General features: G+C 37.7%; 1 protein-coding gene across 1 annotated transcript in view; it reads right to left on the reverse strand.

Annotated features, from left to right (window-relative positions):
• The window catches only part of BMP2K (BMP2 inducible kinase), a 96,934-nt gene extending 79,839 nt beyond the window's left edge, over positions 1-17,095 (reverse strand). The window contains exons 1-2 of the mRNA XM_014544721.1: positions 17,090-17,095; positions 2,049-2,167 (exon numbers count right to left, since the gene is read on the reverse strand). Of these exons, the coding sequence (XP_014400207.1) occupies positions 2,049-2,105 (57 nt within the window). The 5' untranslated portion in view covers positions 2,106-2,167; positions 17,090-17,095. The remainder of the gene's footprint in view (positions 1-2,048; positions 2,168-17,089) is intronic.
• Between the last annotated feature and the right edge of the window lie 1,987 nt (positions 17,096-19,082).

Raw genomic sequence — 19,082 nt, forward strand, 5'->3', positions numbered from 1 at the left:
GGAAGACTATAATGTGGTTCAGCTACTGAGGAAAACAGTTTAGTGGTTCCTTAAAAAGTTAAACACAGAATTACCATATGACTCAGCAACTCCATTCCCAGATATATATATATAAAGAACTGAAAACAGGTACTTAAACAAATACACATTATACACATATTCATAGCAGCACTATACACATAGCCAAAAGGCAGAAACAGCCCAAATATTCACTGATTTTTTTTAATGTCCAACAACAGATGAACAGATAAACAAATTGTGATGTATGTATATAAAACGGAATATTATTCAGCCATAAAAAAGAATGAAATAAAATACATGCTACAATGTGCGTAAACCTCATTAAGTGAAAGAAGCCAGATACAAAAGGTCACATTTATCTCTTCTGATTATTTCATATAAGTGGAATTCATATGAAATAATCAGAATAGATAAATCCACAGAGACATAATGTAGACAGGTAGTTGTCAGCAGCTAAATCAAGTAATGGAATGCAACTGCTTAATGGACAAGAGGGTTTCCTTTTGGAGTGATAAAAAGGTTTTAGAACTAGATCAAGGTAGTGGCTGCACAAACATTGTGAATGTACTAAATGTCATTCATTGAATTATTCATCTTAAAATGGTCAATTTTATATTTTGTGAATTGTACCTCAATTAAAAAATTATAAATATATATATACTAGAGGCCCGTTGCATGAAGAGATTCATGCAATAGGCCTTCCTTCCCCTGGCTGCCGGCACGGGTTTTCCTCTGGCACCTGGGACCCAAGCCTTTGCTCCAGCCACAGCGGAGAAGCCAAGCCTCTTCAGACTTCAGTAGTCTTCAGTCTTCAGACTTCGCTAGGGCCAGAGCCTTCAGTCTTCGCTCCGTGCCTGCATATGCAAATTAACCACCATCTTTGTTGGGTTAATTTGCATACTCATCCTGATTGGCTGGTGGGTGTAGCGGAGTGACATCAATTTGCATGTTTCTCTTTTATTTTATATATTAGCACTTGATAAACAGTAGATGATAAGGGAAAAGGGAAGGAGGTGGGAGCATACAAGAACAGTAAGCAGCAGCCATCCAGAACACTGAGAATGTTAGAAAACAGGGAAATTGCTATTTTGTAATTTTTTTTACTGCTTACTGAATTTTTATTTAATGGCCTATTAAAATACTTTTTAGCCCCAGCCAAGTGGCTCAATTAGTTAGAGCATTGTCCTGTACACCAAAAAGTTGCAGGTTCAATTCTGGGTCAGGGCACATTACTAGGTTGCCCATTAGATCCCAGGTTAGGAAGCAACAAATTGATATTTCTCCCTCCCTCCCTCACCCTCTCCTTCTCCCTTTCTCCCTTTCTCTTTCTCTAAAATTAATAAACGTATCCTCAGGTGAGGATTTTTAAAAAAGAAAATGTTTTTTAAAAAGTAATACTTTTTACTTTTCCTAACATTTAAAAAGAATTGTTCTCTTGCTATAGGATATCTTAGATATTGCAGAGTACACCAAAAAAACTGAACAATTTATGGCAAGATTTTAAAAATAAAAAGTAAAACTAATCACTGTCTGTGAATACAAACACATACAATTAATATATGAATGGAAAACACCAAACTCAGGACAGTGGTTACTTTCCAGATGGGAACAGTACAGAGATATGTTTGGAGTGGAATACACAAAAAACTTCAACTGTATGTAAGGTTCTAATTAGTAACCTGGGTAGTGAGTAAATTGGTGTTTATTATATAATTCTCTAAATTTTTCTATCCTCAAAATTATCAATAGTTAATTTTAAAAAAGAAAGCAGAATAACATGCCCACTGAACAACAGTAAAGAAGAAAAGAAAGAGGACAGGAAAGAGTTGGCTGTATTTAGCCCTAAGTGTGGCTACAAAGAATATACTTCAAACTCCCATATAATTTTCCAAGTTAATTTAATGAGGTTCGAAGGTTTTCTAGATGTGCATAAACCAACAAGCAGTTTGCCTAAAAGCTGGTTAAAGTTATAGTACAAAACCAAAAGAATATACCAATTTTTTAAATGGAATTACTCTTTCACTTACCATAATTTTAATTTCCCTTTTACAAATGTTGAGGTCAGGCAAGTTATTGACATACATTCGCTTCAATGCATGGCGGTTTCCACCATGAGTCCGCACCAGGAAAACTGTGGAGAATCCACCTAGAAGAACAAGTACCAATTAGTTAAAAAGAATCAGAAATTACTTGCAAAATCATGTAATATTGAGGAACTTAATCTCATAGGGAAATAAACTGTACCCAAGACAAAAGTAAGAACAGTAAGCAATTAATAAATTAGATTGAAACACTGACTTCTTATGACAATCATGAAGTAGCACTTAAGAGGACAACATGAAAATGAATATGCATTTGTTTTGAAGATTAAAATACCATAATTTCATTTTGCATGTGAATACCTTTTATGTGGTATGTGGAAATTGTCACATATAAATTAATATTATAGTTGGCATATACTAGTGATTGCCTACCCATCAGCCTCTGCCTCTTCTGTGATGACCAAACACTGATGTTATTTAAGACGAGGCATCAATAGGAAAAGGAGAATATGCCTTACCAATAATTTAAAAACTTTAAATCGAACCACAATTCAGAATGTACTAGTATTTGCAATGATCAAAAAGGGCCTGGAAGTAAGCAACAGATATATTGGAGACATGCAATACTGCATTAATGAGTAGTTAATAAATATTTATTTGTTCATATAATTAGACATCCTTACAGCTTGCAGAGCACTTCTTTAAAACTCTCATAGGTAAACACATGTACTTCCTGCCTCCCACAACCATATCAAAAATACAACTAAAGCCCTAACCGGTTTGGCTCAGTGGATAGAGCGTCAGCCTGCGGACTCAAGGGTCCCAGGTGCGATTACGGTCAAGGGCATGTACCTTGGTTTCGGGCACATCCCCAGTAAGGAGTGTGCAGGAGGCAGCTGATCAATGTTTCTCTCTCATCGATGTTTCTAACACTCTATCCCTCTCCCCTCCTCTCTGTAAAAAAAAGAAAAATCAATAAAATATATTTTTAAAAAATACAACTAAAATACAGAACAGCTATTATCCAGAACTGCGGGAAAGCTGTCTAAGTGGAAGTACTACAACTAAAGAGGTAAAGAAGAAAGCACATTGAGACTGGTGGGAGGGTTCAGGTGCGGAGGCACAGAACAGGATGGCACCCGGTTGTGCTGCTTTTTTAATCGGGAGGGAGATACAAGCTCCCGCTTGCTCTGAACTCCAGTGCTGGGCGAGACTCGGGGGGACCCAGAAACATACGGGCAGAAACTGAACTGTCTGGCATCGGGGCAGGAACGCAGAGGTGGCTTTCTTCCAGACAGAGGTGCTCGCAACTGTCATAGTTCCTGGGCTGGGACCTCCCTGGTGCAGGGCTGACTGGCAGCCATGGCTGTTTGCTCCACCCTGGAGATTCCCTGAGACCGCACCCCATCCAATTTACAACCTCACCCAAACTGAGCCCAGCAGCTTTTGCATATGAATGGCCGGTCTTTTCTCAGCCTAAAACCTGTCAAACTGCAGCTGGGTCAGGGAGCTTCAAAGCTATCAAAAGAAGGAAAAGGCCAGCACCACAGCAGCCTGCCTTGCTTCACAGCTGGGCCTCATCTGGGTACTTCCAAACCCCATACAAAGAGGAAGAATCTGCAGATCTCTCTGTAGCTCCTGAGGGGTGGCCCCAGGCAGTGGCTGACTTTGCACCTCCTTGGAGATCCAAGAGCCAGTGTACCCAGTGATCAGTGTGAGACCATACCAGATTACAACTCTTCACATCCATAAGTGACACACTCAAGGGGCAGACTCACAGAAGCACTAAAGCCCCACTGAAGCAAGTCCTGCTCCATAAGGGTGTGTCCTGCACAGCAGCTCTTCCATTGTAGACACAGCTGGTCCTCACAGCCAGTATGCCTGGAGGTCAATTCCTAAACTAAGCCTAATCTGTAGTGACACTGGCATTAATATAGACCAGTGGTTCTCAACCTTCTTGGCCCTTTAAATACAGTTCCTCATGTTTTGACCCAACCATACAATTATTTTCGTTGCTACCTCATAACCGTAATGTTGCTACTATTATGAATCGTAATGTAAATATCTGATATGCAGGATGGTCTTAGGCGACCCCTATGAAAGGGTCGTTCGACTGCCAAAGGGGTCGCGACCCACAGGTTGAGAACCGCTGATATAGACATTATGTGCTTCCTGATGTGATAGAATATGAAGTAAACAGCATTACCTATGCAGTGCCTCTGCCAAAAATCTTTAACCTAATAAGTCTTAAGGCATAACTTCCAGTTAAGAAAACAGGGGCTAGAAGAAAAATAAACACAAAGAAACAAACCTACAAAGTCCAAGATACTCTTTGGCTAATTGTCTTGTACAGTGTTCCACATGTGAAGTAAAAAAAATGAGGGGGCAGGGTTATTCTAGATTGTAAAAGACATTACAATAAAATGCCATACATAATCCTTGATTAAATCCAATCTTGAAAGTAAACTGTTTTTTATTGGTGAACAATTTGAAAGTCAGCTGTAGGTTTCACGTCATTTTACTCATTAATACGTAAAGGATACTGGGTAAAAGAAGTGAAGGGATTAAAGATTAAAAAGTACAAACTGGTAGTTATAAAATAGTCACAGGATTGTAAAGTACAATATAAGGAACACAGTCAATAATATTGCTGTAACTGTGTATGGTGCCAGGTGGGTACTAGAAATATCAGGGCAAAACCTTGTAAAGTATATGATTGTCTAACCACTACACTGTACACCTGAAACTAACACAAATTAATATTGAATGTAAACTGTAATTAAAAAATAAAAATAAATAAATAATGCTTAACGGTTAAACACACGTACATTCTTAATATGGGTATATTGTCCTAACTAACCATAATACCTTTCTGTGCCACCTAAGTAAATGAACAATAATTATTCTAGTACATACATCAACCTTATTCAGAATTATCCATGTGTTTTTTCAAAAATGTATAGAGGAAAGATTAGTAGTTATATCTACATCATGGGTATATGGTTATTCACTATAGTGCTCTTTCAATATTTCATAATAAAATTGAAAAAAAAAAACAAGAAACACAGGATTTTTTTCCCCAGGTAATTCTTTTCTCCCTTGCCATCTACCAACCTTACCACCACCACTGAGAATTATTATTTTACAAGAAAGACACTGCTTCTTGTTATTCAGACACAACTTCCCCAAAGGCACCATAAGTCTCTTGCCACTGAAATGTTTATGGTATCCTAGATACCTACAGCTCCAACATCCCAACACACACAAGCACATGTTTATGAAAGACTGGGTTTTAGCAGTGTTTACTCCTATCAAGTTCGTTTCCCTAGGAATGAAAGAAGAGAGATGGAAGGAAAAGATAAAATTATATGTGGTCTTTCTGTATTGTGTTTATCTTCAGACATCATGCAAATCAACGAGAGAGAAAATACCAAGCTGTCAGCAACTTCTGGTTTCAACCACTGCCAAAGAAAACAATGTTATTTGAAAGCTGTCTTCAAGATAAGTGGAACAGGCATTTATTTGGTTGTGGGATTTTAGCCAAAGATCTGCCTACCCAATAACCTCTGGCCTGCGGTACATCAAACTTTCATAACATTAGGTTAAGGCAATGACTCTAGGAGTTTCTTTTAAAACTGAAAATATCCCTAAAGAGAATTAGTAACTTTAAAATTGCCCAAGTTATTGTATCAGTAGGTGCTATCTAGTACAATGCAATAAAAGAATGAGTCAGGTACAATTGAATGGCTGGGGAATAGGAGGAAGAGGAGTTGAAAAGAAAAGGCAAGAACACAACATTCATAGAGCCCTGACAACATACAAAGCATTTCCTAGTACATTATTTAATTCTCATACCATCGTGAGGTAATTTAACTGTTACTCTCATTGTATAGATGAGGAATAAACTAAGCACTGAGAAAGAAGGTAAGCAGCTAGTCCAATAACACAAAGCTGGTAAAATGGAGTCAGAGGTCTTTTTTTCCCCTTATGAATTTCATGTTCTAATGATTTTTATATCCACACCTCGTCTTGTTAGCTATGCCATAAGAAATCTGTATATATCCTATCTAATAAAGAGGGAATATGCTAATTGACTGTCACACCCTCAAAGATGGCAGCGCCCAGTCCCCTCAGCCCCCCAGCACCCAGGGCCAGCCGGAGGCGCAGGCAAGCCTCAGATGTCGGCTGCTCAGCCGCCCAGGGTCAGCTCAAGGCGCAGGCAAGCCTCGAATGGTGGCTGCCGAGCCGCCCAGGGCCACCTGAGGTTCAGGTAACCAGGGCCAGCCGAGGCTTGTGCTGCCGGCAGTGGCAGCAGCAGAGATGTGATGGGGCGTCGCCTTCCCCTGATCGCCTGTCGCCTCCCACCCCTAAGGGCTCCCAGACTGTGAGAGGGGGCAGGCCAGGCTAAAAGACACCCCCTTCCAGTGCATGAATTTTCATGTACCAGGCCTCTAGTGTGTGTGTGTGTGTGTGTGTGTGTGTGTGTGTGTGTGTGTGTGTAAATTACAAATGGGAGGATTTGGGAATAACATTAAAATTTAGGAGGAATAAAATGAAAATAGGGTAATCTATATAGAATGCCCTCATGCCCTCACAACTCCACAGTTTTTTTCTTGATAGAACCTTAGTTAAAAGGCTATATTCCTTATATAAAAGAGGACTGTAAGTCAAAACTATGTTTGATTTGGACTACACAGTACCTTAGAAAATTGTGATACCTTGGATGACAATCTAGACTTTTCAGTTTCTCTTGAAAAAACTTGGAAATAAGGAATGGGTCCTCACTCCTATATGATATCAATAAAACTGAGCAGTCAGTTGCTGTACCATTTACACAGTTCATGTTCTCTGCAGTTCATCACAGCTTCCTCTACTCTTGGCTGTTTCAATGCTCTCACTCTTTCTTTTACATTACCTGCCTGGCCTGTGCAGACATCTGAGTTTGCAACCCCTACAACAAAAACTTCTAAAAACTTATCCACCACAACATTTATATGTGTTATACTTATTCAGTACCTCTCTTCACAACTGGGTTGTAAGTTCCATAAGACAGAGACTGTGTACACCTCATTTATCAAAGTATCATCAATGCCTACCACATTGCCTGGTACTCAAGTACTTGCTGAGTGAATGACTTAACATTAATAAACTGGTTGTACTGGAAGTAGTTCTAATTGATAAGCTGCAATCATTATATTGATCCTCTATGACTAAAAAGCAATTAATCACTAATTCATCATTTTCCCTTGATTTGACTATATAGTACTTCTAATATATGCTACAAATTCTGAAAACAGAATTTCACTTCTTTACCATGTAAATCATTCATCTATCCATTCAACAATATAGGTGTCCAAAAAAAATGTATACACACTTTGAATGATTATAAAGTCAGTGTTTATTAGCATAAAGTTCATTTTCAAAATTTATACAAATCTACAGAAATGAATATTCTTTTTGTCAATTCCTGTTTTCAAACTGATGACCATTCTGGTCTAGGCACTACTGATAAGGCAAAGCAATGGAATTGTAAGCATCAAGAAATCGTTTCGTTTAGTATTGTGCAACCTCAATTCATCAAATATTGCCAGTTTTGTACCGTAAACTTTATCTTTTGTGTATCCCCATAAAAAAGTCTAGTGGATAAATTTTCTTTGTTCAAAGCTTTGTCTGGCTTCACCCATTATTTCAAATCAGTTAAACCTGAAAAGGAGTAAAAATTAAGTGAGTTATCAGCTGTTAAAGTGTGTATACATATTTGGGGGGGTCCCCCCCCCCAAATATGTATACACACTTTAAATAATTATAAAGGCAGTGTTTGTACTTCAATTGTGTTTTCAAACTTTCAGTAGCATTTTAGGATGAATTTCCTTTGTTCAAAGCTTAGTCTGGCTGAAAAGAAAGTAACATCAATTGAGCTATCAGCTGTTAAAGTGTGTATACACATTTTGGGATACCCTGTATATATAAACTGCTCACAGGTACCAAACACTGTAAAAGGTGCTAGATGCTAGGAACAAAACTAACTAGAGGTTGACCCTCCACCCCCTTCTTCCCTGGGGCTGGCCTGCTGCCCATTATAAAAGGTTCCAGTACCCTAAGCTCAGGGTTCCTGTCTTGTAAGACAATCCACTCCATGTGCAGGTGTCACCTGGCCCTTTCACATAGCCCTGTGGAAACAGAGGCTCTGGGAAATGGAGCCAATGCTGATCCTCTGGCTGCAGCTATTGCTGTGAGAAATAAAATCCTTCATGTCTCATCTCTTCTGCCAGCATCCATGAAACTATGGGAAGCTACCTTGACAGCTTATAAGTAGGGTAAAATCTCAAATTCTTTTTTTTTTTTTAAGGGACAGGGAGAGACAGAGAGAGAGAAACATCGATGTGAGAGAAACATATTGATTGGTTGCTTCCCACACGGGCCCAACCAGAGCCGGGGATCAAGCCTGCAACCAAGGTACATGCCCTTGACCAGAATCGAACCCAGGACCCTTCAGTCCTCAGGCAGACACTCTATCCACTGAGCCAAACTAGCTGGGGCTCAAATTCTTAACAGTTCTTGACAGACAACAGGAAAGGTTTGAATAAAATATCAAGAGCACAGTTGGGCACATGTTAAGTTAGAGATGCCTACTGGACATCCAATTGGAGATATGGAACTGGCGGATTTGCAAGTATAAGGTCCAGAGAAAAGATCAAAACAAGAGACATATATCTAAGAGTTATCCTCATTTATACCTTCCTTTATCATCTATCATAGCCACAATGAATAGTTGTGTTCCTTACTGCCTAAAATAAAATCCCTCTACCCAAATTCATCATTTAATAATTTAAAGCATCATTATATTTGTTAGCAAAAATATTCTGGAATCAATTATTTTTTCATCCACTCTTGGTGAATATGGAAATTAGTAAATATTACTACCATAATCATACATGAAAATTGTACATCATATATTAAGAACCTTAAAATATCCATATTCTTTTTATAAATATATTTTTATTGATTTCAGAGAGGAAAGGAGAGGGAGATATAGAAACATCAATGATGAAAGAGAATCATCGATCGGCTGCCTCCTACATACTGCCTACTGGGGATCGAGTCCACAAGCCAGACATGTGCCCTTGGCCAGAAATGAACCCAGGACCCTTCAGTCCTCAGGCCAACACTCTATCCACTGAGCCAAACCAGCTAGGGCAAAAAATATTCATATTCTTTGTCTCGATTTTATTTATAGAATTCCATTATAAATTATAGCTGAAAATGTGGAAACCTATATTTCCAGCAACATGCAAATGATTAAAAATGGTAAATAATGTCACATAGGATAGCATCTTGTGTAGGCATTAAAAATGCTTACAAAAAGGCTAATATAACTATAAATATCTATTCAGGACACGAAGTTTCTGGTTTTCAGCCAATAAAATTTGTTTTATGGTGAACTAATTTGATATGGGTTCTTTTGTTTGCAGTCAACAGTCCTAAAAAGGCATCAAGTACATTAGCTGTTAGATCAGACCCTGGAAAGTGGCCATCATTTTTAAGATTATTTCCATAAGAATGCAAATATCATGTATTTCTCATTAACTGAGAACTATGTAGAGACATACGCTGCATAACAATGGATGGCATGTTCAATGATGATCCTTATTGTGATTATAATGGAGCTGAAAAATTCCTATTGCCTAGTTACATCGTAGCCATCATAATGTCATTGTGCAACGCATCACTCATGTGTCTGGGATGATACTGTGTAAACAAACTATTGTGCTGACAGTCGTATAAAAGTATAGTACATACAATTATGTACAGTACATAATACTTGATGATAATGGTAATAAATGACTATGGTTTATGTATTTACTACACTTTTTTGTCATTACTTTAAAGTATACTTTTTCTACTTACAGGGGAAAAAGTTTGCTGTAAAATAGAATGCTGTGTTACGTACATCCACAGCAGCCTCATTGTTTCACAGTTACAGCACCTCTTGATAGCATCATTTTCTCTTGTGCTTTATTTAATCTCCTGTTGTTTGGTACAGTAACATGAGGTGCAGATTTATAGTTTAGGAACAATAAGCTACACCAAATAGCCTAGAGGTGTAGTAGGCTGTACAATCTAGATTTGTGTAAGTATAATGTTCACCAAAGTACAAAATTCCCTAACGACACATTTCTCAGAATGTATCCCCATTATTAAGCAACACACGACTCTACATAAATGTTTCCAAGGTAAGAGCTTCCCAACAAAAATCAATTATTAGCATTCTCCTGTGTTTTATGTATTTGGTAACAGTAAGACAAAACAGTTACCACTTTAGGATCCACTTTATACCAAACAAATTACATATTTGTATATGTAGATATTATATGCACAGAAACTAAAAAATAAATACTACCACCAAAGATACTGACATTGATTTTTTACATCATTGCCATAATTTAATACAGTTTTCTAACACTTTTGTTTGAAACAGACTTCAGAGACTGTCATAAATTCTTTAAATTCTTTTCAATAACTACATTCTGAAAAATTTCCCACTTCTGGAGACTAGATAGAATTTCAAAAACAGTTATAAGCTGTCCCTAATCAAGTCAACTAAATGAAGATAAAAAAGTTTCTGATGAGTTTAAAAGTTTTGGGGGAGACTAAGTTTTTTGTGTAAAAGCTGTACACAAGTCAATAAATTAATCTGCGTATTTTATAAAATGGTCCTGAAATTTCTTAAGTAACTTCTAAAATGTGTTACAAAAAATGTCCTTATCTATGGATAAAAATTGAGTTTTTTGATGTGTCCCTCTCACATCAATGTTCCTCTCTCTGTCTCTCCACCTCCTTTCCACTCTCTAAAAATCAATGGAAAAATATCCTGGGGTGAAGATTAAAAACAACAACAACAAAATACATATACATATATATGAGCTGAATCTTGGGGAAATGTATTGTAGTTTCCAAAAAGGTAAAGTGAGGCATGGGGAAAAAAACAGGTGTAAAAATATCAGGTGGAGCCGGGCTGGGTGGCTCACATGGTTGGAGTGTCCGTCCTCTACACCAAAAGGTTTTGGGTTCGATTCTCAGTCAGGGCACATACCTAAGTTGTAGGTTCAATCCCCAGTTGGGATATCTACAGGAGAAAATGATTGATGTTTCTTTCTCATACTGATGTTTCTTTCTCTCCCCCCGCCCCCCACTCTTATCTCTCTCCCTCCCTTCCTTCCTCTCTGTCTCAAATTAGTGGAAACATGTCCTTGGGCAAGGATCCAAAAAGAAAAAATCAGGGGATAGAGGGACACTTCCAAAATAGAAAATTGATGACCTCCAAAAATCTGTTCCTCCATAAAAGGAATGAGAAAGCTGGCAAAAATTGCTAAGATCAATTTTTTCACAACTCTGGAAATTACCCAAAGGCTTGCAACAATTGGAAGAACTTTTATTAAAGAAAAATGACTAGCCCTAACCAGTCTGGCTCAGTGGATAGAGCGTCGGCCTGCGGACTGAAGGGTCCCAGGTTCAATTCCAGTCAAGGGCATGTATCTTGGTTGCGGGCACATCCCCAGTAGGGGGTGTGCAGGAGGCAGCTGATCAAGGTTTCTCTCTCATCGATGTTTCTAACTCTCTATCCCTCTCCCTTCTTCTCTGTAAAAAATCAATAAAATATTTTTAAAAAAGAAAAATGACTAAGTCTCAATAAAAAGAGCGATCCTGTGACATTTTAACTTGTCCTATTCCCATCATTCTCTCCCAGTTCCATAGTACCCTTAAAAAAATACAGCTCATAACCACAGTAAATGCAAACTACTAGCCTAGCAAATAGTGGAGGAAACAAAAGACTTGGACTCACCAAAGAGCCCAAAACGTCCTGATTAGACCTGTCAGGAAGCTCCCTAGAAAAACTCTTATTCTCTATCACATGATCTCACTCATTTGTGGACTATAATGAACAACATAAACTGGTGAATAAAAATAGATCCAGAGACAGAGAAACACCAAAGGGAGCAACCAAAGGACTTGTATGCATGCATATTAGCATAACCAGTGGACACGGACCACGGACACTGGGGCAGTGGGGGCTTGTCCTGGGGGGTGAGAGTGGCTAGGGAAGGGTCGATGGGGGGAAAAGAAGACATAAGCAATACTTTAAACAATAAAAAATATGTAAGTAAACAAATAAAAAAAGAAAAACTCTATTCTCAGACTTTTTATTTAACCTGACTCAGAACTCACAGTGTGAAAAGCACTATCTCAGACCGTTTGCTGAAAACAATCAGCAGCAATTGTATAACACTGCAGTGTCTTAGGCAGTGATAACAAATGGAAATAATAAGAGAATGAACAAAAGACTTTACATAGAAAAATTGGGAATAAAAAGTCTATAGAGAACTCTGAAAAACTGACACATTCCTGGGAATCCAGAAGGCCACACACAAGTACAGGGCATTATGTGTGACCAGGAAAGATTTGAGAAAGCTCTAGTCCCTCACATCTGGCTGATACTGAGGCTCTGCACAAGAAAAAAGTAAAGGCTACGAGTTGTAAACTGCATCAGAGCATGAAACTCATGCCAATTACATGGAAAGCCACTCAGCAAAAGCTAAAAGACTTATTGGTTCTAGGTGTTCAAGAAAATATCTGACCTATCATTAGCTGACCACTAACCCAACTGAAGAGAGACTTTGGTGGCAAATAATTATTATTTTTTAATTGAGACTTTACATAATCAGACCAAGAGAGTCACTAAACAAATCCTGGAGAATAGAGAAATGTAATTTCCAGAGTTGCCACATTATATTACTTAAACTGTCCAATTCTCAACAAAAAATTATAAGCCATGAAAAGAAATAGGAAATTATGGACTATAGAGAGAGGGAAAAACAGTCAAGAGAACTGTCTCTACAGAAACCCAGGTGTTGGTCATACCAGGCAAGAACTTTAAATCATCCATGACAAATACATTCAAAAGAACTAAATAAAGCAATACTTTTAAAAAATGAAAGAAATATATAAAAATCATATCTCATCAAGTAGAAATATCAATAAAGAGCCAGAAATTAGTTTTGAAACTTTAGAATTCAAAGACACAAATAGGTAAACAGTGAAAGAATGGTAAAATATACACCATACAAAGAGTAACCAAAGAAAGAGCTGAAAAGGCTATACTAATATCAGATACATTAGATTTTAAGACTAGAAAGGATATTTTATAATGATGAAAGGGACAATCTATCATGAACATATAATAATTATAAACATATATACACTTAAAAGCAAAGCCCCCACCCAGCTGTGTGACTCAGTGGTTGAGCATCAATCTATGAACCACGAGGTCCCGGGTTTGATTCCCAGTCAGGGCACATGCCCAGGTTGTGGGATCAATCCCCAGTAGGGGGCTTGCAGGAGGCAACCCATCAATGATTCTCTCTCATCATTGATGTTTCTGTCGCTCTCTCCCTCTCCCTTCTTCTCCCTAAAATCAATGAACCAGTCAGACATCCCCCGAGGGCTCCTGGTTTGCCAGAGGGTGCAGGCCAGGCTGAGGGACCCCCACCCCAAGTGCACAAATTTTCGTTCACCGGGCCTCTAGTTAAAATTATAAAACTCTTAGAGGAAAACAAAGATGGAAATCTTTGTGACCTTGAATTAGTTTTTTTAGACATGATACCAAAAACAAAGAAAAAATAAATTGTAATTCATCAAAATTTAAAACTTTTGGCCGAAACCGGTTTGGCTCAGTGGATAGAGCTTTGGCCTGCGGACTGAAAGGTCCCAGGTTTGATTCCGGTCAAGGGCATGTACCTGGGTTGCGGGCACATCCCCAGTAGGAGATGTGCAGGAGGCAGCTGATCGATGTTTCTCTCTCATCGATGTTTCTAACTCTCTCTCTCCCTTCCTCTCTGTAAAAAATCAATAAAATATATTTTTTTAAAAAATTTAAAACTTTTGTGCTTCAAAGAACACTATTTAAAAAGTGAAGAAATAACCCAAAGATTGGGAAAGGATTTTTACAAATCCTATATCTGATAAAGATTTAGTATCCAGACTCTATAAAAAACTCTTACCATTGAACCATAATCAGAAAACTAATCCAATTTTTTAAAGGGCAAAAGATTTTTTCAATATATTTATTATTGATGAGAGGAAAGGAGAAGGAGAGAGAGAGAAACATCAGTGATGAGAGAGAATCGTCAATCAGCTGCCTCCTGCATGCCCCACACTGGGGATCGAGCCCAGAACCTGGGCATATGCCCCAAATGGGAATCGAACCGTGACCTCCTAGTTCATAGGTCGACACTCAACCACTGAGCCACGCTGGCCAGGCTAAAAGGCAAAAGATTTTAATAGAAATTTCTCCAAAGAGATATACAAATGACCAATAAGCACATGAAAAGATGCTCAACAACATTAGTCTATGGAAATCCGAATCAAAACCTCTTCATACCCACGAAGATGGCTATAATAAAAAAAGTCAATGTGTTGGCAGGGATGTGGAAAAATTGGAAACCCTCATACATTGCCAGTGAGAATATAAAATGGTACAGCCATTGTGGAAAACTTTGGCAGGTCTCAAAAACTTAAACATGGAGTTACCATATGGTCCAGGAATACTATTCCTAAAAATAAACCCAGAAAAACTGAAAATATTCATACAAAAACTTGTACACAAATGTTCATAATAGCATTATTCATAATAGCCAAAAAGTGGAAACAACCCATATGTTCATCAACTGGTAAATGGATAAACAAAATGTGACACTACCCATATAATTTAATATTATTCAACCATAGAAATGAATGGCATACAGATACATGCTAAAACATGTATGAAACTTGAAAACATGCTAAGTGAAAGAAACAAAACACAGAGGCCACATATCATCTGATTACATTTATATGAAATGCCCAGAATAGACATATCTATAAAGAAAAGGAACTAGATTACTGACTACAAATGATTGGGGCAGAAAGGGAGGAATGAGAAGTGACTGCTAATGAGTACAGGGCTTCCTTTTTGAGTTGATAAAAATGTTCTAGATTTAGATAGCAATGGTAGTCCAATATACTAAATTTACTAAAAATCACTAAATTGTACTTAAAAATTTGAATTCTGAGATACGTAAATTATGTCTCAATAAACATCTTATTTCAAAAATCAGAGTTTGTCCACAGAATTATAACAGGTTCCATATAACTAAAGCACAAGTCTCAAAATATGAAGTTACAGAAGATAAGGCACGGTAGAAAGTCAGAAATGGTTCTAATCATGCCAGATCATTACTGTTTGAACTTTGTATGCAGAAGGTGAGGAAACCATAGGAAGATTTTAAGCAAAGGTTTATATTCATCAGATTTGCATTAGAAAGTAATTAGTAATTACACTCTTATACATGAGCAATACAAAGAAAAATGGAGCCCTGGCCAGTTTGGCTCAGTGGATAGAGCATCAGCCTGTTTACTGAAAGGTCCTGGATTTGATTCCAGTCAAGGGCACATGCCTGGGTTGTGGGCTCGATCCCAAAAGGGGCGTGCAGGAGGAAGCTGATCATGATTCTCATCATGGATGTTTCTATCTCTCTCTCCTTCTCCCCTTCTCTCTGAAATCAATAAAATTATATACATTAAAAAAATGGAAAAAAATAAAGATATCATTTATAATAGCAACAAAAAAATACAAGCACTTTAGGAATAAATCAAATAGAAGATGCATGAGATCTTTAGAAGGGAAATTATAAAACTTTAATAAAATACAAAGAAAACTTAACCAGAATTTGTATGTTTGTTTAATGAAAAAGAAGGCTATTATAAAGATTTCAATTTCTCACACAGTATTTGATAAATTCACTATAATTCAAATAAAAATTCTACTAGTTTTTTATGGACTTGGATATGCTGATTCTAAGATTCACATGGAAGTGCAAAGAATTAAAAATAGCTAGCAATTTTTAAAAGGAATAAGATGTAGTGGCGTTAGTCACTTTACCAATTATCAAAATTATAATCTCTGATAAGATTATATGGTAATGGCATAGAAATAAATATTTAAATTACCAAATACAGAATATAAAATAACTATGTTCCACCATATTTAAAGAAACAAAATAGGAAATTGAGAGCATAAAAGGGGATCCATAGGTTATCGAAACTGATGATAAAAATATGGCCAGGCAATTTTATAATAAAAATTTAATTTCTAATATGAAAAATACAAGAACTAAAAAGGGTAACAACATATGAAACACATGTGCAAAAGGGAACTGGAAGATATATTCTGAATGCAGAATGCTGATATATACCAAAATGAAGCACAAAGAGTTAAAGATGGAAGCTAGGAAAGGTTATGAGACTTGGAGTTTACAGTGAGAAGATTCAATAAACATCTGTCATCTAAGAGAACTGGGAAGAAGCATTATTAGAATAGATACGGTTGAGAATTCTCCAGAACTGATGAAAAACACCAATCCGCCAGGTTTTTTTTTTTAATTTTTAGTAATTTCAGAGAGGAAGGGAGAGGGAGAGAGAGGCAGAAACATCAATGATGAGAGAGTATTATTGATAGGCTGCCTCCTGCACACCCCCCACTGGGGATAGAGGCCACAACCCGAGCATGTGCCCTTGACCAGAATCGAACCCAGGACCTTCCAGTCTGCAGTCCAATGCTCTATCACTGAGCCAAACTACCTAGGGCCGCCAGATTTTTTAAAAACCAAGAATTCTAAAATAAAGTAACAGAAAACCACATTCATACCATCACAGTGAAACAATGAGTATAGCACCAAAGATAAGACATCAAAGCCATCGGTGAGAAAAGACAGATTACCCACAAAGACAATTAGAGTGATTACCAACTTTTCAACAGCAAAATACCTTCAAAATACTAAAAGAAAATAACGTTCTGCCAGATTCTATATCAAGAAAAACTCTATAGAATGAAGATGAAATAAAGATTTTTCAGGCTAACAAAATTACCTTCACTAAAGGAATTTTAAAGGAAGAAGGTATCAGAATGAGCCTAGATGAAGAGCACTGACTTATAAAGCAATAAATACAATGTCTAATTTGTGATTTAAAGAAAAGTGTAGATGTAAAATCCTGGACAACAATATTATAAATCAGTAAAAGAGAATGATGATAATAGAAGTTAGAGCATTCTAAGCTTCTTATAATATTTGTGAGGCCTACAGATATTAACTTTAGTCTTCTGTTAACCAGTGCAAGTACAAAGAATTTAGTATATAACTTCTAATTAATGGAGGAGAAAAATAAAATGAAGGAAAGAGAACCTTAATCAGTCCAAAACAAAGCAAGAAAATAATTCTAAGATAATTGGCAAGCATTATTTGAAGAGATTGAAGAGGAGTCATGGGAAAAAGCAGGAGACAAATTAGAAAGGCATTTCAGCATTTAAAAAAATAAAAGGGTCTCAAAGACCACAGGATGATCATTAAAATAAGAGAGAAGTGGGAGTAGGTAAAGATGAAGAACTTTTTGCCTATCTGTATTATTGGATTACTTTATAGCAAAAAGTTAATTCTCTATTCCTTGTGACATTCACACACACATACACACACACACACACACACACACACACACACACACACACACACAGACACACACACACTAAAAGCTACTTCAATAGCCCAGGCAATAAATATTAGTTATTCACAGGAAGGAGGTGACAAACTAGCTCATTCATCTAAGACAGATAAGTCATTGATTTGGTGAGAACTTCATGTTTTCAAAAGTTTTAAAATATATTTTAATAGTTTGATATCATGTCTATTCCAAAGGCAAGGAAGCCTGGACTACAGAGAGATTTGGGAATTTTGTGATTGTGAATAGAACCATCACATAGAGATATTGTGGGGAAATATAGGACAGTTAAAACACCAGCGCTAGGCAGAAGAAGAATTACTCGGTGAGCACTATGAAATGTTCTAACTCCAACTTAAAATATTTTGGACAACTGCTATTAAAAAATTAAAAGAAAATTCATAAATACACAGAAAGGTTTACTAAGGTTTTAAATATATTCACCCTTCAAAAACTTGTTTAAAATTTAGTATGGTCTGGCCAGTATGGCCGAGTGGCTGAGCATCAACCTATGAACCAAGAGGTCACGGTTCGATTCCCGGTAAGGGCATGTGCCCGGGTTGTGGGCTCAATCACCAGTGGGTGGTGTGCAGGAGGCAGCCAATCAATAATTCTCTGTCATCATTGATGTTTCTATCTCTCTCTCCATCTCCCGTCCTCGTTAAAATCAATAAAAAATATATTTTTTAAAAAAATAAATAATAAAAACTTAGTATGTATTACATTTAGATACTTCTTATATAAGCAAGGCAATTCAAGCTAAAGTCCAGTAACAAATGAGTTGTTTGGCACTTTTACATTTTAGATAGTTACTTTATAATACAAACTAGAGGCCCGGTTTACAAATTTGTGCACCAGTGGGGTCGCTTGGCCTGGCCTGTGGGATTAGGCCAAAACTGGCTCTCCAACATCCCCCAAGAGGTCCTGGATTGCAAGAGGGCGCAGGCAAGGCCGAGGGACTCCACTGGTGCATGATCGGGGCTGGGAGTGACACAGGAGGTTGGCCAGCCAGCGAGGGACCGTGGGAGCGCTCCAGGGTGTGTCTGGCTTGTCTCACTCAGTCCCGATTGGCCGGACCCCAGCAGCAAGCTAACCTACCGGTCGGAGCGTCTGCCCCCTGGTGGTCAGTGCACATCATAGGGAGTGGTCAACCAGTCAACTGTCTGCCCCCTGGTGGTCAGTGTACATCATAGAAGCAGTGGAGTGGCCTTAGCAAATCATTAGCATATTACACTTTGATTGGTTGAACAGCCAACCTGTACACCAGACCCTTAGCATATTAGGCTTTTATTATATAGGATTATATAGGACTAGGGGCCTGGTGCATGAAATTCATGCACGGGGGGCGGGGGGGTCCCCTCAGCACAGCCTGCACCCTCTCCAATCCAGGACCCTTCGGGGGATGTCCGACTGCCGGTTTAGGCCCAATCC

This window comes from Myotis brandtii, unplaced genomic scaffold (assembly GCF_000412655.1).
Source record: "Myotis brandtii unplaced genomic scaffold, ASM41265v1 scaffold111, whole genome shotgun sequence".
Taxonomy (NCBI): domain Eukaryota; kingdom Metazoa; phylum Chordata; class Mammalia; order Chiroptera; family Vespertilionidae; genus Myotis; species Myotis brandtii.